Here is a 21,498-nt window from a genome sequence, read left to right as displayed (position 1 = left end):
CAGTTTTGGTTGTTGTATTCCTTGTTTTGGAAAGTACAAAAATGACTCAAACTAATATGCTATTAGTCATAACTTTTGTCCTTTCAACACATGACATTATAAAAAAGGCCATTTTAACAATTGGATTTTGTTGAATTTATCGCTTTGAAGTTCTTAATGCACTGCCACACAATGGTGAAGGCATTTCAGAAGAAGCTTAATCACTATGACTCATGAACATCTGCTTTTAATATCTGGACTGAGTCCATGTTGGTAAAACGGATCCAGTAATGCTTTAAACTGGGTACGCGTCGAGGTTAATTTCTTCAGAATCACACCACCCTCTGTTTATTTTGCCTTTTTGCAGATAAATCTCCTCGAGGGCAAATAGAAGGAATACAGGGTATCATTAGATGGATTATGATGTGCGTGACCCTCACTTCTTTTATCTCAACATTTTTGTATTTACACTCCGTCGTCTCTGGCATTCATCAAGCAAAGAGTCCGTCAGACGTGCTCACAAATGATCGTCGGACAGACGCAGCGTGAGAACGTCGCATAAAGCAGACAGTCCAATAGCATTCTCGTCCTGGCTGACAAATTCATGTATGGGGGGGTATACTGAACGGCCCCTGTTGAGATGCAAATGCTTCATTAATAGCGCACGATAATGCGGAAGAGACGGGGGATGTGAACAGGAAGTGAGGATGAGTCTTGGGAGGGAGGACGCAGGGGACAGAGATCTTTGAGAGAATCTTCCCGAGGAGAAGGACGCCATTGTGCCGATGGCCTCGTGTTCGGAGCTGTGAGGGGGACGTCATGCTGAGGACCTCCACAGGAAGCGGGCTTATCAAGGTCGCCTCCCTGACCTCAGCTTCCTGCCTGACAGAATGAGCGACTGTTTCTTCGGTGACTCTATAGTGGCTTTCACGTCCTCAAAAGCATGGCCGCATCTGATATCTGTCCCCTTCCCTACTGCAACACATAATCGTACTGCAAACTACAATAAACTTCATTTTTTTCCCCGCAAGAGTTTGTGTGGAATTAAACAGAAACTTCAAGACTGAGTGCAACTCACCTTCCTCTTTTGGAACGATGCTGAATGTCAGTAGTGCATTTGTATAATCTGGCCTTAAATAATTTACACAATATTCTACACTAAGGGTGTCAAACAGTACACGGTCGATTGGTCGCCGGTCTTTTGGTCGCCCGGAAGGTTATTGATAATTACCATTTAAATCGTTGCTCAAATTCCCTAAATACAAACTGCAAATGACTATTTAGTCATACTTAATGCCCTATTAATTATTAGGCTAAAGAAAAGCTCCAAATTTCCCGGACTTTTATTGTTTTTTGTTGAGGGGAAAGGGGAAACTCAGGAAATGTAATGTACATCTATAATCATTTGAATTTGATCCTAAAACAGAAAGTCGGCCCTTATGATTTACTTTCTCCGGCCACACAAAATGATGCAGTGGGCCAGATTTGGCCCCCGGGCCGCACACTTTGACACCTGTATTCTACACAGGTTTTGGTCAGTTCCAGAAATTATTTCCGCTTTGAGCCAAGATGACAATTCCTCCCTCCTTTAAGATTTTGATGGAAAATACTATTCTACTCTCACAATATTTCCTTTTAATTTCCCAGTTTGAGTATCAGTATTTTTTTCTTTGTCAGTTCCTCCCTATCCCAGAATTGGGAAAAACTGGAGAGTCCTGTTTGTGAAACGACACAGACACGATACACAACTTCTCAGAACAGATTTTCATTTTGAGCATTCTTGGGGATTTCATATCTTATTTCCTTTGGAGTTTGTGGAGGAGTGTGCCCATTGAAAATTTGTGATTCAGATCCAGTAAATTTGCCTCACTTCCATCCCTGCATGGTGAAAATGCAGAATGAGATCCTCCCCATTCATTCATAAATCATATCACCCTACAGGAACCTTGAAATTATCCTTCTACCTAAACAAACAACCTCCCCCTTCAGATTTATTTCAGTGACAAGGAGACCTCACTTGAATCAGAATACAACAAAACTTGAGTGAAAGATTGACACATCTTGAAAGTGCTGGGGAGGTCAGCATGGAGTAGAGAGAAAGTTTTTACGAGGACAACGGGGAGAAGGGTGCAGTTTTATGGATAGTGACGGCCCATGTCTATTTAGAGTCAGAGTAAACTAGGTGACAATGTTTATGTGCAGGAGGCAGTGAATATTTGTGTTTGCTAAAGAGAGAGTGTGTTTGACTTAGCTGGGCTGCTAGAATGTGAAACAGTTAACACACGTATACACATCTACACACAATCAGGGCTCTCCACTCAAGTACTGCAACAGCACTCTAAATTGTCCTTAGGTATGGTATGAGTGTGACTGGTTTTCTGTCTCCTTGTGCCCTGCTATAGGCTGGCCACCAATTCAGGGTGTCCCCCATTTGGTGCCCGTAGTTAGCTGGGATTGGCTCCAGCACCCCCCAGGACCTTTGTAAGGATAAACGGATCAGAAAAAGAATGAATTAATAATTGATGATAATTACCGGTGGAAAATTGTTTCTTTTTTTCATTCTCTACTTTTTGCGACACGTTTATTGAACTGAGGCAGAGACATTTAACACATGAGACAGAATATGAGATAGAATAGACCAAGGGTGTCAAACTCAGGTTGGTTCGCGGGTTGCAATAACATCAACTCGATTTCATGTGGGCTGGACTAGATTAGATATAATATTTAGATTGTTTTTTCTTTAATTGGATTATAAGAACTGGATCAAAATCCCTAAATATTCTGTTTTTTATAGATATAAAACTGTTTATTTGAACTTTTTTTCTTAGTAATGGAAAACATTTAATAATCATGTTTTTCATTTCAAATGGATTTTTTTATTATATTCAATATTAAAGTGGAAAACCGAAAATATTTTTATATATTTATTTTTAGATTTTACAAAATGCTTTTTGACCTAAAAACACCAAAAAATGGATAAAAAATTGCAATTATTGATTTAAAAGGGGAAAATCAGGAAATATAATATACATCTATAATCTTCATTTGAATTTGATCTTAAAACAGAAAGTTGGCACTCATGATTTACTTACTCGGGCCGCACAAAATGATGCGGCGGGCCAGATTTGCCCCCAGGGCCGCCACTTTGACACCTGTGGAATAGACAATGACTTTGGCATGGGGCTTACGTAATAAACGGATGGCAAATATTAGCAACACATTCCACAGATGGATGTTTTCCCATTTTTGGAGAACTAAACTATCGCACTAAACCTCAATTTGGAAATCATCAGATGATTCACTCTACAGTCATTTTGTTTTTGGAACTATTATGCCTGCAATTTGGTCTAAAATTCATAATACAATGCAAGTCAACTTTAATTTGTTCAGGACTTTATATTGTCTTGTATGTAATGTTGTCGCCCGTGTGCAAGGCAATACATTTAATGCATTATAAGCATCAAAATTAAAGTCTAGAAGGGTGTACACTGCCAGACTGCAATGAGGAAGTGCTATGTGACCCCAGAGGTTCAGTTTGACCATGAGAACCACGGCAAGAGAAGAAAAAAAAAAGAATCTCCGGGGATGTTTGTGATGTGTCTCCCTTTCTTCCCAGGAACCATGAACTCTACTAGATTGGGGAGCAACTGCTTTGTTTAGATCTCAGGCGGAACCCTAAATCACAAACAAATTAATGATCACAAGAAATGTTTGCTTAGTTTTACTTTTAACAGGCATAAGCAGGAAATGGGTTACAACATTATTGTATGCATTTGCCATCTGCTTGCGTTTTTCCCCCCTAAGACCTTGTACTGAGGCCTCAGAAAAACACACAATCAAAATAAGATTGGTATTTGTGTCAGGCAATATGCCTGACAAATTCCCACAGATCACTTCCTTTCTCAGCTTTTGCTATCTGCAAGTCAAACAGGAAGTCAAATATGTTTATGTACATAAGGCAATTGGGAAATTAACTATACAATTATGAAGGGGTCGTTTCTCTTGCCCGGAAGTCAGCTGGGATAGGCTCCAGCACCCCAGGCGAACCTTGTTGGGATAAAGAAAGCGGTTTGGAAAATGAATGAATCATTTTTATGTATGCTTCGATGCCATTTTCAATTTAACTTCACCATCAACATGACAGTGCTTCTAAGGACACTCTCATCTTAAATGACTAAATGGAGTGTGTTAAGGGCAACTAGAGAGTGAAATAAATCAAGGCAGCGCATAATGACAGTGTGTATGCTCAAGGGATGATTAAAACTGCTGTGATGAAACCAAAGCCAGTAGACTAAATGGTTGGATAATACCCTCAGTCTTTTGGTTAATATATTTGCCTCAAAAACTGTGGTGGCCATGGAGTGGAAAACACCACAGGAAACAACATCCTCTACATTTACTCAATTTACAACAATGTGTATACAATATAATATAAAGATGAAATGTCGACAGTTAAAAATATTTGACTTCCTGAAAAAAAACGGATATCTTCCTCTACACCACAGGTGTCAAAGTGGCAGCCCGGGGGCCAAATCTGGCCCGCCACATCATTTTGTGTGGCCCGGGAAAGTAAATCATGTGTGCCAACTTTCTGTTTTAGGATCAAATTAAAATAAAGATTATAGATGTACATTAAATTTCCTGATTTTGCCCCTTTTAAATCAATAATTGAAATTTTTCAATCCATTTTTTTCTGTGTTTTTAGTTCAAAAATCATTCTGTGAAATCTAAAAATATATAAAAAATATTTTCTGTTTTCCACTTAAATATGGAACATAAAGAAAAAAAAATGTTTCCTTTTGCAATGAAAAACAAATGATTAAATAAATGATTTTCCCTTACTAAGAAAAAAAAGCTCAAATAAACATTGTTTTAGATCTTTAAAAAACAGAACATTCAGGGCTTTTGATCCAGTTCTTTTAATCAATTTATTTAAAAAAATCTAAATGTTATATCTAAAATGGTCCAGCGCACATGATAGAGTTTTCCATCTATCACACACTTGAAATTAAAAGTTTCCCGATAAGCACTCATTATATTCCACTGTGACATTCCATGCAAAAAAAGCTGCATCTCCTCCTCATTTTCACTATGAGACAATGTGATGAAATGATGACATGCTATATGAGGTAAGGAGCATGTGAATAATCTCCCTTTATCTCCATTTTGTCTACTGCTATTTCTCCTCTGGATTAATGAGAATACGGCAAAAGGTGAAGTAACCATTAGCTTATCTTGCGTATTAGTCACCCGCTTGTGTCAGTGCCTCGTCTTTACTCACACACGTGCCAATTCCAATAGGTGAACGTCCAAAGTGAAGCCACCAAGTCAAACAAAAAGCTAGTTAAATGAAACAATGTGACATCCATAAAGTCAGTGACATGCTGCATGCCTCCCTTTTCTTTTTCACCTTTCCCTGCACGCACTAGAGGGAGATGACCTCACTCTGTTTTTACACTAGAGCATTGTATAGCCTTATTGTTTGTCAGGGCTAAAAGGGACACTAAATGATTCTCTTAAGCAAAAACAGAAATACCCAAAGGACATAAGAACTGAGGCAAACCTCTGATTGTATAACTTTTTCAAGGAATTTCAGTCGATTTGGATCTTAAGTGTCCACACGCATGGGTTACGTAGCCAAACACTTTAATCAAGAAAAGGCAGCGTTACTTGTGAATTAATGATTTGAGGAAAAAGTGAAAAGTAATCCTCCAGAATTGAATAAAAATGAAATGCAAGACAACAGTTAGTACAAAAGGCATTCATTTAAAAAAAGCCAGTGGATTCTTACCTTGCTCTTTGGAGTTTCCTGGCCGGTGTGGATTTTCTCCAGGTTCTCCAGTTTCCTCCAACATCTCCAAAACATGCATATAATAGACTTGTTGTACACTCTAAATCAGGGCTGTCAAATCAGTCCTCACAGGGGTGCTGTTCTTCCTTCAAAACAAACAAAAGAATAACTTTTGCAAGTGTAATCGGTTGATTGCTGTCAGGTGCAACTCATTTTAGAAGACACCTAATTGGTTAAAGTGTCAGCACTGGATCGGTTGGAACAAAGACCAGGGCCCACTGCAATCCTTTGTGGAATCGGGTTAACACCCTTGTTGCAAATTGATTGCACTGATGCCCCAAATAATATGTAGGACACCTAACAAAAAATGGAGGACTTATGTTTGGTAGCCAGTCATTCACAAAAATACATACCTGTCAACCTCTGCCGATAACTGCCCTTATAAATGATTATGATTCCCCTTACAAACCCTTCAAAAACCTTACAAACACCGCACTGTGTTTGTAAGGTTTTTGGGGGGTTCGTAAGGGGAATCATAATCATTTATAAGGGCAGTTATCGGCAGAGGTTGACAGGTATGAAAATATAAAAGTAATCTTTTGTGCAAAACAAATATGATTGTGCTTCTGAAGGCTGCCAGCATGCCTTCAACTAATTAATCATTAGCCTTGATAAAAAAGAAATGGAAGATGAATGAAATTATTCTTTAGTGAGTCTTACATGAATCTTGCACACAAAATGAATATGCACCTTCCAGACATTTGATCCAGAACCTCAGGTCATATTAACTGCAGTAGTGGAACGAAATAACTTTTAAACTATACAAAGAACAACGTTTCACTTTTGATTGGTATGATTTTTTATTATTATTAATTGCAGAGTAACAATACAGTTTGTTCCTTCAATTCTCCCTTAAGAAATTAACTTACTTCAAAATAAGAGCAAAACATGTATACATGACTACTACTGAAATAAAACTTCAGTCTTTCTCTCAAGTCAGGTATATAAACATGTGAACCATAACATCCAATGGAAATAAGGTGACAGTGTATGTTAAATGTAGCCAATGATATCTTTGCATATGATGGGCTGTCTGCTACCAGATTTCAAGAGAGCAGCAAAGTGGTAAAAGTCCATGTCCAGCTCGTGAATGGCCGAGTGGGACTGGTGGAAAAAGGGGACTTTTGGCTCTGTTGAGACGATGGGACACGAGAGACGCTTGGGGGCGTTGGCGGTTCTGTTGAGGTGAGAGTCGGCGGATCTCATTCTCACTCTCTCCTCGACGCTTTTTGACAAGCCAGCTAACTTCCTCCGCATGTTCACCAAGAGGCTTCTTCCCAGTCTTCGTCTGGGTTTGGGTTTAAGCTCGGGGAGGTCGGGACAGTCCGGTAGATCCATCCAGTTCTTTACGAGATCAGCAAAGCTGTTGTCTCCCAGAACCAGCGGTTGGCGACTGCGTCCTCTGGTCAGCAAAGCGTTGGCCCAGTCCTCCGGATCGCCCGCCTCGAAGGACGTCCACCTTTCCAGACACGCGTCCGACGTCGATTTGGGACGTACGCGTCCACTCACCGCCCTGTTGGTGCGAAGGCAGGCCGAGGATGACACGCGCACGTTCCTCGTCCTCCTGAGGACCACTCCCTCGTCCTGCCATGAAGCCTCCGAGTACCCGGAGTCTAAGTCCAAACTCTTGTGGCTGCTGGGCGAGTTGAGGCCCAAGCGACTGCTGCGACCGTCGTCCTCGAAGTCGTCCTCCTCTTCCTCCTCCTCTAGAGGGGTGGCCAGGCAGCAGGCTGAGTCGTAGGTGCTGGCCGTACTGGCGCTGGATATCCTAAGACGTGCGCGGTGATCTCTGGGCCGGTGGCAGAGCGGCGCTGAGGATAGGCTGCCAATAGAGACGGCTGGAAGCGAGCTGCCGACGGTGGGACGGCGAGCGTGTCTGCTGGCTGAGGGACACGTCCTCCTGAGATGCTTCAGATCTTGAAGCGATCTCATCATGCAGTGTACGTGCTCCCTCAAACACTCGCTTGACTCTTGGAGACACAACTGAGGAGAGACAGAAGGATCATTAATAAATGTTCGCGTTTCATTGTTTGTATTGAAAATGAATAGAAAATGACAACCTGTGTTGGGTATACCAAAGTTTTTGATGATCCAGGTATCAAATAGTTTTTGTCATTTTTATTGGCAGTGGCTCCTTAGCCGGTAACCGGTCAAATAGTCCCAGGGGCTATTCAGCCGGTAACCGGTCAAATAGCCTATATGGCCCCATATGGCTATTTAGCCGGTAAGAATTCTGTGTGGGGTAAATAGTAAGAAACTATGGCTACGGAGCCACTGCCTAAATAATAGTCATTAAATCCCTATTGACCTAATGTTAACATCTATCAATTGACAATAACACATCAAATTTCAATAAGATTGGTTGAATGGTTTAGAAAATCGCCTATTCACTCAATGTTAAATAATAGGTTACCGGCTAAATAGCCCATGGGACTATTTGACCGGTTACCGGCTAAGGAGCCACTGCCATTTTTATTATTTAGACGTGAATCAAATTGTTGAGTGAAAGGTACAGGGGGGAGTTTGGGCCTATTTTTCTAACCCTGGGACATAATTGTCTTGAATCTATGCATATCTAACATAACTTTTGCCATTGACTAGAAACTTTATTTTCTGCACAGTTATAAAATACGTAAATGTTTTGAAGCAAATTAGTGTGTTAGTTTGTTCATAAAAGGGCAATTGCTCTAAAATGTTGACAGTTGTACATTTGGAAAATGTCATTTTGCTGCAGCTTGTAACACAATCCAGGCTGTTTGTTTAATTCTTCATCTTCTCTATTAACGTGAAGGTCAGTGGTGGCAACATTCAACATCAAACCAACATTCATTTGCTTAGATCTCTGCAATGATTCAAGAGTAAATCCAGACGTATGCACTCATTTCTAACCAGTATCCAAAGTGAAAACAGCTGTAGCTATCTCGGAGTTCTTTTTCTAATTTAGTCCCACAAAGGGTAGGCTTTCTTTTTAAGAAAGTCACTACTAGTGACAAACTGGGGCAATTTAATACTAAGGTTTTCTCTTTGGGACACATCTCTGATTGTCTGGAATGCACTCAAACTTCCAGTGTGTGTAATCATGTGATGTTGCGTGTGTGTGAGGCAGAGTCCGGGCTGGCATTGGGATGCAATTCTGGCCAAAAAGTGATGACTACAAATTGGTATGCAGTCAATGTGTCTAATAAAATGAACATGCAATTTAAATATGAACGAATACTATAACAAAATAAATACTTCTTCCCAGACCTTTGCCAAGTTTGAAACAACCATGAAAGTACTTTTGCATGTCAACATTACACGGACTCCTGATATGCTGGAGAGCACCTACCATATCGATTCCTTCGCTTTCTGTAAGACGGTGTAGTTTAAAGACAGCTTCTGATGGAGTCCTCGTGGAACCAAAAGTGCCATGCAGAAGTTTGAAAAGAAGTTTTCTGGCCGATGTCGCTTCCTGCAGCTCGGCCAATGCAGATGTGCTGATGTGAGTGAAACCTCGCGTTGTCTTTTGCGTCTTTGCGGCTCGCTGAGGAAAACAGCCAATCGGAGACGACCAACGTCCGAGCAGCCAATCAGTGAATCACGCTCTCCCAATAGCCAATTGGTGCTCAATAAAAATAAATGTGTGGTTTTTCTTTTTTTTTTACATTGACGCAACTAAAAAAAAACACGCATCTTGGAAATCCCCTCAAAAATATGTGTAAGCACACAGCAGAATTGTGGTAGTAAATTGAATTTAGGAAATGAAACCAACCAAGAAAAATAAATAGAGTAGGAAATACTTTTATTGCCACTGGTAGCACGAGTGATAAAGATCTCTATAGTGTGATCATCAAATTAACCATGTCATGCACAAATTGTGATTTTTATTTATTAAATATTTAATTACACTAAGGACAGTTGCCCCAAACTATATAATATTTTGTGGCCCCCATTTTACATCCAATTGTAGTAGTGTTGCCTGCTGCCTGCATGTTTTGCGCTGGACTTCAGGAGTGGAGAAAACGTGGCTCTCTTTTTTTTATTATCAGTGCGCTTTTTAAATGCCACATCTCTTGCACTGCTAATGGCTCATTGTCATTGTCATGCTAGTATAAACAAATGTTCCAATCTGCACTCTAATGAGCTGTTGGCCCCTATATATTTCATTCACATGCTAAAATCCCCTCACTCCTTATGCTGATGTGATGGGAGCTGTAATGGCCCATCGTTCAAGTCCAATGTAACATGAAGCCCCACTGCAGTAGACATGACATGTCCTAACCTGCAACACACATGCATCAACTATGACCTTTGTTATCATAATCATAATGCCATGTGTCTTCTCCCAATAGGGGGGACATATACATACTGAGTTTTGTCAAAGTTCAGTCCAGAAAATAAAGGAACTGTTGAACTGTAGCGCCTCCTGGAGAGTGCAATCTCCAATCAGATGACTAACTGAAGTTCTCAAATAAAGAAAATACAAAACCTACTACTATAACCAACAACAAAATACTTAAGATTATGCCCGTGCATTGATAAAAAACAGGATTTATTATTATTCATCTAAAGATTAATTGTAGTTGATTAAAATAATAATTGGAGACTAATTCCCCTTATGTTTTTTTTTTGCATTTACCAAAAAATCCTGTTTTACCCTATCTAATGTTTAAGTTCCTCAAGGACTATTTTAGCTATGCTGAAATGTTATTATAAGGAGTAGAACTAGGTTCAAGAATTTGAAAAAAAATCTCTCAACCACAAATATTTAGTGCTTCTGTGAGCAGACTTTTACGACTTTGTCCACTAGGCGTCGCTGCAGGGAAGAATGTTGACAAAGCTCGTTTAAAAAAGATTTCCCTTCCCAAGCTGACCATCAAAGTGAGCAAAATTCTGGAAAAAAACATGTTTGAGAAATATAAATAGAAATTAAGAGGCTTCAAAGGTGTGAACATATACGTACTTACATAACTTTTGAGTTAAGCAGTGAAGGGTGTGTATTTTAACATGCTGTCTCAATTTCAATTTTCAATTCAGTCTAGAATTGGGCAGGTCAAATTAATTGAGTAAAGTTTATAAATATTTTAACACCTAGTGCCATTTAGACGGGGGTGTATAAAGTTTTATCCACAGTATCAATCAGTTCTCTTTGTGCTTTTAAAATTCAAATTAATCTGAAATATTATCTGTCATCCTGGAATTATGAGCAAGCTTTCTGTCAGATAAGCAATCATGAATACCAATACATAATATGTACTGTGTACACAGTGGAAGAAAGGAAAGCAAGGCGAGAGGTCCAAGTGATCTCTACTTTTATTTAAATTAAATCATTGAATTTAAAGCACTTTTAATATTCACCAAAAGGAGAAAAAATACACTAACCTTTTTCCAGAATTAGATTTTTGTCTCTCATTAATAGTCACTATATATTTATAGATGCATGGCAGAATAATGAAAGGGAATCAGGAGGGAGAAAAAAAATCGTAAACAAAACTCAAGACACGCACACACAACGCGACACGATGGAGCGGCTACTACGGTAGAAAAAGTGACATTCTTTAGCTACACAACTTTAAACATGCCGTCTTTTCTCCCCTTTACTAATACCTTTTCTTCTGTAGGAATGTTAGAACATTTGTGTAGATTTCTAGAGAAGTTAAAAGTTGAAATGTTGAGTCATGCAGAACAATACAAGGTATTTTGTATATTGAATGGGGATGATGAATCTATGTAAACATGAGAAAATAAATGTCCTAAAGAAGTCATGTCTGGAGTCCATGCGTGTGCTTCCTCTCTTTAAAAACATATAAACATGGTGCGATTAAAAATTGAATAATGGGACTCTCAAAAAGTACAAAGAAAGCAAACGAATATATATAATATATATATATAATATATTATATATATATATATATATATATATATATATATATATATATATATATATATATATATATATATATATATATATATATATATATATATATATATATATATATATATATATATATATATATATATATATATATATATATAAATTTATATATGCATATATATAATGTTGAAGACAAATAGAAGATAAACACAAGAATAAATGCTGATTTTGTGGTCAAAGCCCAAAGAGTTAACCACAAGTGGACTCGCTGCAAGGCTGCTGGGTTTGGCGGTCCCTTGCATGTGGAAAGTGAGATGGTGGCCAGCCGGTGCAGTCCTTCAGGATGTGTGTTTTAGCTCCGCAGGTGCACCTCTGATAAAACAAAAAAAACAAAGTCAAATTAACATGTTGACTCGATAGAGTGCTTGTCCGACAGGATCTCTCCCTGCTTCTGGTTACAATCACCTGCTCTCAGAAGAGGCCGCAGTCCTTTAGGTTGTTCTTGATGATGACGTCGGTGACAGCATCGAACACAAACTGCACGTTCTTGGTGTCGGTGGCACACGTGAAATGTGGATAAATCTCCTTGGTGTCCTTCTTCTTATTCAGGTCCTCAAATTTAGTCTGGATGTATGCTTGCGCCTCCTCATACTTGTCGGGGCCTGAAGGAGATGGCGTATGAGAGTATGACATTTTTTTGTCATTAAAATATAAAGTATATTGTTGTTTTAGTTTACAGTGGCAAAGGACGCCACTGCATCATATTTCCAACCATCCATCCACATCACGCTGCTATACCAAATGTTAAGAACACCTGGATGCAGGCATACTTAATGTCGTCTGTGACGGTGTGTCATTCTCGTACCCGTGTACTCGGGGAAGCAGATGCTCAGTGGACTTTGGGTGATTTTCTCCTGAAATAAATCCTTCTTGTTGAGGAATAGAATGATGGATGTCTCCGTGAACCACTTGTTATTACAGATGGAGTCGAATAGCTTCATGCTCTCGTGCATGCGGTTCTGGATGGGATTCACACAAACGGTAATGGTTACATTACAAAGAGAGAATTTGAAATCATGCTTAAAACCTCAGAATGAAAGAATGGCGAGAGTAGGCCAAATGACGCCTGTTAAAACATTACCTTTCATGGTCATGGAAATTGACTCTGATTTGGAAACAACTGTTTACATTAAAAATAGCTTTTAAAATATTTCAACTATAAACATCCCCGGAAGGTGACAATCTTCCATCTACTAGTACTATGCTACTACTTCAATCTACCCAATCTTAAACCAAATATTTTTGTAACCAATTTTTGGAGGGTACAGTGGTACCTCGACCTACGATCAGCTCTATCTACGACATGCTCGAGGTACGATGAAAATTTCGATCGAATAATTCGCCCGAGATACGATCAAAAATTCGAGATGCGACCAAGCCAGGTGGCCATGACATGAGGCTGTTTATCATTGTAGCGCACTGTCTTTTTTTGCCGCATCTCTTTCCTGTATAACAGATATCTACGAGCACTGCGATTTATTCAGACTCGTTTCTCCTACGCATCGACCAGGAAATGCACAACGCACATGTGCGGGCAAAAAGAGGGCCTTCTGGGTAATGAAGTATACTCGTGCACACAACACCGATAGGCAATGGCACCCTTTCTCAGAATAAAACTTCATTACCCACAATCAATACGTGGGTAGGCTGTTATTGTTCCTTAGCCTGTTAGCTCCCGCGATCGCTCATTCAAGACTACTTCTCGTTGGCAAGTGGTCGTGCGTTATCCTATTGTGAGGACATTTGTGTGCATCATTTTCGGAATATTTTGAAGGGAATACAACAGCAAACAGCCCATCGATAGCGAACGTGAGGGTGGAGGCGTGGCAAACAGCTAACCCGCCCAGAACGAAGGTAAAATAATTAATACAAAATTAGAATTCAGTTTTGTGTAAAGTTACAATAAACGTTTGTTTGAGTGTGTCTGTTTATATTAATCCAAGTTAATTTGAATTTGTTTTTCGGTTACGAGTGCGTTGCCGTGGATAAAGCCCTCTGTGCGACTCTCTCCCCTTCACAAAATCTGTATAATTTTAGTACTATTAAACACATTTTAGTAATATTAAACCACTAGTTATGTGTTACTTTGTTAATAGATGGCGAATCAGAATAAATAAAACATCTTTTCCAATCCAATATCCTGTTTTTGGTGTTTTTTCAGAGGGTTGGAACGAATTAATTTGTTTTTAATTCATTTCAATGGGAAACGTTCGCTCGAGTTACGAAAAGCTCGACATACGATCTCAGTCCCGGAACGGATTAAGATCGTATGTCGAGGTACCACTGTATTGTGTTTTTGACCTCTAAGGTTCCAGTAGCAGAAAAAAAATAATACTAAAGGTAACAGGTTTCAGAGAAGTCGCAAACTCACCATCTCTTCATCTTCAGCCAGGACGAGGTCATAAGCGCTCATGGCCACACAGAAAATGATGGCTGTAACGCCTTCAAAACAGTGGATCCACTTCTTCCTTTCTGAACGCTGGCCTCCAACGTCAAACATCCTACAAACACACAATACAGGTTAAAAAGCCTTGGACGATGTGGAGAGAAAACAGGATAATATGTTTCCATCTACAGACTTGTCAACACATCCTGGTGATTTCTGCAAGCAGCTGCTTTGGAAAAACACAACCACTAAGTTTTTAAAGCCATATGACTTATTCATGAAGCTGTGTCCGGGCAGGCTGCTCATGTAGAGCTTTTCCCGTTGCTAAAAGGTGGAGTGAGGACAGCGATGATGTTTGATGACAACGTTGTTCAGGGTAAGCAATTTTCACGGGTGGAGTTTGTTCGTTAGAGACGCGCTCCGGGCTGAGTAAGCACAGTTCATTATATCACAGACACGTTTTAAAGGGCTTATAGTGGTTCAACTCCTTCACATTTGTGTGTATGCGCATTTTACCTTACAGTGCCTCGGCCAAGATAAACACGAACATTGCGGGGACCTGCTTTATATCCTCACATTGAAATAAGACATCTAGACAGAATTATGAGGCTTAATTATAGCACACTTAAAGTATTTGTTGGTGTTCTCCTGTCTGCAGTGTGCTGTTGAAATGGGTTTGTACAACATTGTGTAAACCAATATATTCTTGTGATATTCTGTCTTTGACACTTGTTTTTGCGATTTTTACTCTCTTTGACCGTCGTCGGATTGCTTGTTTGTTACCAGGAGGCGGCCTCCTTGCGCTGGTTCTCGGTCGATTTTTAATTAACGACTGCGGTGGACCAGGCCACTGATGACCTCCAGGCTGACGCACTGTGCAAGTATGTCAACATCGAGGGATTTAATATTTTAGTTTAGCATTTTGGAATTGTAAAATAGTGAAGCTTGACACACCCACTCCACCGAGGGCCAATTTGGAAAAAAAAGCTACACTTCATCTAAAACAAGGGTGTCAGACTCGGGTTGGTTCGCGGGCCACGTTAACGTCAACTCGATTTCATGTGGGCCGGATCATTTTAGCTATAATATTTAGATTTTTTTAAATAAATGGATTAAAAGAACTGGTTCAAAAGCCCTAACTATTCCATTTTTTTATAGATCTAAAACAATGTTTATTTGAGCTTTTTTTCTGAATAAGGGAAAATCATTTATTTCATCATTTGTTTTTCATTGCGAAAGGAAACCAAATTTTTCTTTAATTATGTTCCATATTAATGTGGAAAACAGAAAATATTTTTATATATTTTTGGATTTTATAAAATGATTTATGAACTAAAAACACAAAGAAAAAAATGGATTAAAAGTATTGCAATTATTGATTTAAAAGGGGAAAAATCAGGAAATTTACTATACATCTATAGCTATCATTTTAATTTGATCCTAAAACACAAAATGATGTGGCGGGCCAGATTTGGCTCCCGGGCCACCACTTTGACACCTGTGATCTAAAACATTCAAATTTGACACACTCAGACGAATATCAATTAGAAATGTGGCAGTTTGTATTTTGAAAGAGGGCAGATGTTGTTTTTTTAAATATTTTTAAACTTCTGTACCTACTGTAGCTTTGTTTCAATGTATCAAGTTTACTGCTTTTAATATCTCCTATATTATTGCTGAATAGATGTTGCACATTCATGTCTTATAGTTGGTTGGATTATACTTTTTTTAAGCCTCAGTGATGATACTTGACTGTACGGGTGTGAAAAGATCTGTCAAATAAGCCTGGCGAACTCCAATATTTAACTCTGGGGAAATATCCCTTTGTGCTTGTTGAGCACATGATCTTTACCGAAGGCAGTAAGTAATGTATTGTCAGCAATGTCACACGCTGCTGCATTATTTTGTTAATGGAGCAGCCCTCCTGAGTGAAATGGAGAGCGTAGTACGCAGATTAAATGAAATGCTACGCCAGGGTATGGTTTGGTATGAAGAGGCATACTTGAAGTGCAGGTCTTTAAAGGTGAAGTGTGTTTCCACAATGCCTGTGGTCTTCACTCGGGTTCGCAGCACATCTTGCTGTGTGGGGATGTAATCCGGCTTGGCTATCCTCTCCAAGTCGTTCAAATAACTAAGATAAGAAAGTGCATAAAAAGGAGAAGGTTTAATATTCATCAGATGAAGCCTGTCATGTCCCAGGCAAAGGTTTTTCCAGATGTGCTCCCTCGCAAAAGGCCAGTAAAAAAAACAACAACCAAAAAACAAAGTCAATGATGCTGGCTGGGCAGCAACTCTGAAGATTGATAGCTAAATAATCAGTCAGGTTGGAATTTATTAAAAACAGATGCAGATTTGCATCCTTAGGCAAGACACTGAATCGTAAATTGCTTCCAGTGGGCATGGTAACACCTGTGAATCAAAGTCTGTAAAATGATTTTGGGACTGTAATGGGGGCTTTTGCTTTATCCTATTTTAATTGTTTTCGCTCTCATCTGTGTCTTGTTGGTTTTAATGAATATGCATATGTAGAACCATCTGTGTGCTTTTATTTTTATTTCAAGGTTGATGGTTTTAATTTCGTTACTTGTGTTGAATTGTGCTATACAAATGACTCTGCCTTGCCTTGGCTAGATAAAATATCCATTTTTAATTTACCAAAATGTAAAATAAATTCAAATGCATGAATACTTACTTAAAACAGTAATTAATTAACACATTATTTTATTATATACATGAATGAAATGCACACATACATGTTAGGTGACACTAAGAAAAGGGACAGTAATGATGAATGTACAGTTATATTTAACTAAAATTACTAATATAAGAATTACATGTTAACTGAAGCATATCAGTATTTTTTGTATTTTTTTTCTTTTTCAAATGTATTTAACATAACAGTAATTGGTTTAATGCATCGACACAGTTAATCCACAAAAAGTGACTACTGTACAGTATCATTTGTTTGCAGCTATTACAGCTTCCCATCTTGTAGGAATATTTTTATATAAATTTAGTGGTATGCCTCTGGGAATTAGTACTTGCCTACAGTAAAGCATGTTGTGACAGTGGGAATGTTTGTCCCCTGGTGTTTGATAGTGTTCTAGTGCAAAGTTCTCTTGCAAAAAAACCCAAAACTTAACATGTCTTTATGGACCTTGCTTTGTAGACTGTTCTATCTCATATTTGAAAAGTTTACTTATTTCAGTAAACAGGTGATATTGAAAAAGTTAAACACATGCAGATTCATTTACATGGAAAATGGTTTCCAAGAAGACCACCAGTTGCGGTGATATGGGATTAAAATGATTCATGCATACTAATAAATAAATACCAATTGAGTCGGGACAAGGGATCATGAGACTTCTAATAGTTGGCAGGTCTAAACTCCAGAGATGATAAAAGCCACTGCTAAAAGTAGAAAGTTGAATAGCTAATAACCAATTTTAGGCTTAGAAAAAGATTGTGTGGTAGTCATATTTTCAGATTTCATTCAGTTATTTGCTTACCTTCTTCAACTCCTGATATGGATTATGATACAAGATTCATTTTTTTTCTTTCTCTGTGCTTGTGCTACATAGTGAGACATGTGGCCACATTTTTTTCTACTAAATATGACATGTTTTTCAGACCTCAACAACTTTAGCTCTAATGGTATCAAAATATTGTCGGCGTCTTGTGAATTAAACAGCAATGATTGCAGTTAATCATTGACACAGGGCATGCAAGATAATTCCTTGTTACTGTTTTTTCATTCTAGACAGCAGTGAAATCTTCATCAGCGAACCCCTTTCACTCCTACTAATGGAGCTCTACGAGATGGCGGTCAATGAGGTAATGAATATCTGAGGATGGCGAATTGATGTTCTTGATAGTGGAAGTAGAGGACAAATCTTCTGAAACCAAATGACTTTTTTTCCACCTTTGTAAATCTCAAACATATGGCAACGGATCATAGTATAGAGCAAGGGTGTCAGACTCGGGTTCGTTCGCGGGCCGCGTTAACGTCAATTAGTTTTCAATTTTTCAATTCGGACCATTTTAGATATAACATTTAGATTTTATTTAAATAAATGGATTAAAAGAACTGGATTAAAAGCCCTGAATATTCAGTTTTTTTTAAAGATATAAAACAATGTTTATTTTAGCTTTTTTAAAATATATTTTTAGATTTTACAAAAAGATTTTTGAACTAAAAACACAGAAAAATGGATTAAAAAATTACAATTATTGATTTAAAAGGGGGAAAATCAGGAAATTTAATATATATATCTATACTCTTCATTTTAATTTGATCCTAAAACAGAAAGTCAGCACTCATGATTTACTTTCCCGGGCCACACAAAATGATGCGGCGGGCCAGATTTGGCCCCCGGGCCGCCACTTTGACACATGTGGGATAGAGCCTAGCTTCTTAACCATCTTCATTTATGAAAGCCCAGGCACATGTGTGACTCGAATGAGGATGAGCACAATAGAAATGGATGGTCACTCACTAGGAGGCAGAATCATTCAGCTGGTACTCTCGGGCCCGTGTGAAGGAGCTCTGGACACCGCCATCGGCCCACAGTCTCTGGATGACGTTTGACAGGTCGTCGGGCAAGACGCCCTGCTCCTCTGCTGCTGCAGACAGGGCAAACAGTTGGCGGGCGTCGTCCTGACAACACAAGACAAATACATCATATTATCGTTGAGGAATTGCATAATGCCATTCTCGAGGATGATGAGATGCTAAATGAACCTTGATGAAGCAATACAAGCATGTAAACGGAACTAATGATGCTCTTCAAATCCCGAATGTTAATGTTGCCTTGGGGAGCGTCTATTGTTGTCACATAAAATTTACTCAAGGCAAATAGTCTTCACGCACACAGCCACAGAGCAGAAGCAGAATATTAAAGTGTTATTTTAAATGAATCTGATATAGGACATTTTTGTCCAAAATAAGGAGAAAATGAGCTTTGTTGAAATGGTCTATTTTGACACGATTATTTCCAAAATGTGTTTTTGATGGCAAGTTCCAATTTATTTTCCATTTAAGCAAGAGCAGCAGCAGTGTAAAATATTCATTTTTGAGAAACAATTTATAAACTTTCAGATATTTGCAGTAATGTGTAAATCTGCTTTTCTTTCGGGGCCTAAAGGAATTGGAAAAAACTAAAAATCGTGATGAAAATTGTCCATGTTTAATACTTTAATAAAATCTTTTGCATTCTATAATAGCCTGAGGCAAAAAAGCATGAAATTGCCAGGTACTTACATAATGAAGTGATATTATGAATTCAAACCAAATCCGCGTCTGACTTGAAAATATGATCATGGAATTGAGAAACACACCTAAACACAGTCGCTTTTAAAATTGTGCATAAACTGGGGGAATATCAAATGTGAATGAAAGGGGACCTTTGACGTATTTTGCTTTTTAGTTTAGTTTTTTTTCTATGCATTTTGAAAATCCTTTTCACCATCCAGGTTGTTCTTTGCAGTCTTTCAACGTACACATACGTGAAAGGACAGAACATGCAGCACTCCGCAGGACATCATCTAAAGGACGTACGGCACGTGATTTCCTGGTGCAGACTAACACATTTCCAGTGAGAGAGCGAGTCGTTGCTATGTAAATTCCGCAGAAGAAAATCCTCAGGGCACGATATGGGTGTTAAAGACGAAGGCAAGAAAGCGGCTTTGATGGTGATTAGAAAAGATTATATCGCTGAGCAGAGAAGATAAATTACACTGCACCACAGCGAGATCCCTTTCGATTTATTAACACCTCATTCTCGTTATGCAACAGGTCAGCTTCATATTAATCTGCTCTCTATCATTAACAATAGATACTTACACCCTATCACAATTCTAGATAGCCTACTATGGAACCATAATACAAGACTGGATACTGATTGTCCCTTACCGCCCTTGCAGTGTCTTCGTAGTCAATCTTGAGGTTTGCCATGGCTTTGATGATAGCCATAATGGACTGGATGGTGTTGCTGTACACAACAGCCCTGTATTGTTTGCACTCCTCTTCTGAGTAGCCATCCTCATGAATAATCCTGCAAACCAACAGGGATAAGCTACAGCTCATTTGTGACCCGATGAAAAGTTATTCTACTCAACGACATCTGAGATTTATGTGCACCCTTCCCCCTTATAAGCAGTGTGTATAGGAGAATTTGAGATGGTGTGATATATCAAAATAATGTTATAACATTCAAAGGAAAAAGATACTTACTTCATCTGCTTTACAATAGTGCTCTTTCCAGACTCCCCAGCACCTGCAAAAAGAAAAAGAAAAACAGGTATAAATCTAAAAATATGCCTCTGTTAGACGGCAAATGTAAACAGTCAACCAGAGAGGCTGTCTAACATCTGGAATGTCTGTCCAACACCCCTCCTGGAACCCCCGGGTCTCATTTACATCCTGCTCACTGGATATCCACAACAGTTCCACCCATCTGACATTTCCATGCATTCAAAACGTTACTTTAAACGTCATTTTAAATAGATGGTGGAAAGTCCCAAGCCAGGCTCAGGACCACAGAGGAGCAGCCTTCCTATTGTACTCCTTATTCGTGACAAGTCACTTTATAATTTTTAGTTTAATAGAAATACCATGGACTGACAGGGCTTTTCTTACACTCTGCTGTTTACTTTAACAGCCCAAGGCATCCGGGGAGCTCATTTGCCACAAGGAATGTAACAATACACACAAACACACTCGCATGCATGTACGCGCATAGAAGGGGTGCCTGTTATCCGCTAGCCGAGGGTAAAGTCCCTCAATGTACCCTACGAGGTAGCAAGTAGCACGTACATCCACAGGAAAGCCTCAGGGCATGGGCCGGCATAATTTGCACATACAGCTGTCAGCTCCATTAATGCAGTGTGATATGGCCTATATTTGACTCTTCAATGTTTTATTTCCGAATGTTGATATTTGCTATTTATCAAATTCCAATGACGATTCCAACGACGATTGATGTGAAATACATTTGATAGAGACTTGACGGATGCGCTCGTAACGTAACATAAATTTTAAATTTAACTTAAATGAATTTACCGTATTTTCACGACTATAAGGCACACTTAAAAGTCTTAAATTTTCTCCAAAATAGACAGGGCGCCTTATAATCCAGTGCGCTTTATATATGGAAAAAAAATTAAAATGTGTCATTCATTGATGGTGCGCCTTATAGTGCGGTGCGCCTTATAGTCGTGAAAATACGGTAGATTCCTATACACAGTGTAGTGTGGAATATACGGTCAAATGAGTCAATGTGGGATAAAAAAGAAACTAACAAGGTCACCATCCTATTCTTCTGTGCCAAATCCATTCATCATGATCTTTAAATCATTTTATTCCTTTAT

At 38.8% G+C, this 21,498-nt stretch overlaps 3 protein-coding genes across 13 annotated transcripts in view; all 3 read right to left on the bottom strand.

The window, feature by feature from the left end:
* col7a1 (collagen, type VII, alpha 1) overlaps window positions 1-6,031 on the bottom strand; it is an 80,247-nt gene extending 74,216 nt beyond the window's left edge. Inside the window, exon 1 of the mRNA XM_077601999.1 lies at window positions 5,771-6,031. The gene's annotated coding sequence lies outside the window, so the exon portion shown is untranslated. The remainder of the gene's footprint in view (window positions 1-5,770) is intronic.
* Window positions 6,032-6,611: 580 nt separating this feature from the next.
* Window positions 6,612-9,353, bottom strand: LOC144076314 (PAK4-inhibitor inka2-like). Its single transcript, XM_077604041.1, has 2 exons — window positions 9,159-9,353; window positions 6,612-7,813 (listed from the first exon to the last, which is right to left on the bottom strand). Exons 1-2 carry the CDS (start codon window positions 9,159-9,161, stop codon window positions 6,824-6,826), a joined length of 993 nt encoding a protein of 330 aa, XP_077460167.1. The 5' UTR covers window positions 9,162-9,353; the 3' UTR covers window positions 6,612-6,823.
* A 2,486-nt stretch (window positions 9,354-11,839) lies between these two features.
* LOC144075573 (guanine nucleotide-binding protein G(i) subunit alpha-2-like) overlaps window positions 11,840-21,498 on the bottom strand; it is a 30,661-nt gene continuing 21,002 nt past the window's right edge. For 10 of the 11 annotated variants that reach the window (XM_077602761.1, XM_077602760.1, XM_077602765.1 and 7 more), the window contains 8 exons: window positions 20,363-20,405; window positions 20,042-20,183; window positions 18,627-18,787; window positions 16,133-16,261; window positions 14,116-14,245; window positions 12,550-12,703; window positions 12,150-12,346; window positions 11,840-12,056 (listed from right to left, as the gene is read on the bottom strand). In XM_077602761.1, the coding sequence (XP_077458887.1) occupies window positions 12,156-12,346; window positions 12,550-12,703; window positions 14,116-14,245; window positions 16,133-16,261; window positions 18,627-18,787; window positions 20,042-20,183; window positions 20,363-20,405 (950 nt within the window). In that variant the 3' untranslated portion in view covers window positions 11,840-12,056; window positions 12,150-12,155. The remainder of the gene's footprint in view (window positions 12,057-12,149; window positions 12,347-12,549; window positions 12,704-14,115; window positions 14,246-16,132; window positions 16,262-18,626; window positions 18,788-20,041; window positions 20,184-20,362; window positions 20,406-21,498) is intronic. The other variant, XM_077602759.1, reaches the window with a different exon arrangement.

The sequence above is a fragment of the Stigmatopora argus genome, chromosome 6 (genome assembly GCF_051989625.1).
Source record: "Stigmatopora argus isolate UIUO_Sarg chromosome 6, RoL_Sarg_1.0, whole genome shotgun sequence".
NCBI lineage: Eukaryota > Metazoa > Chordata > Actinopteri > Syngnathiformes > Syngnathidae > Stigmatopora > Stigmatopora argus.
The sequence above is the reverse complement of the archived record's forward strand: the minus strand, read 5'-3'. Positions and strand labels throughout refer to the sequence as shown.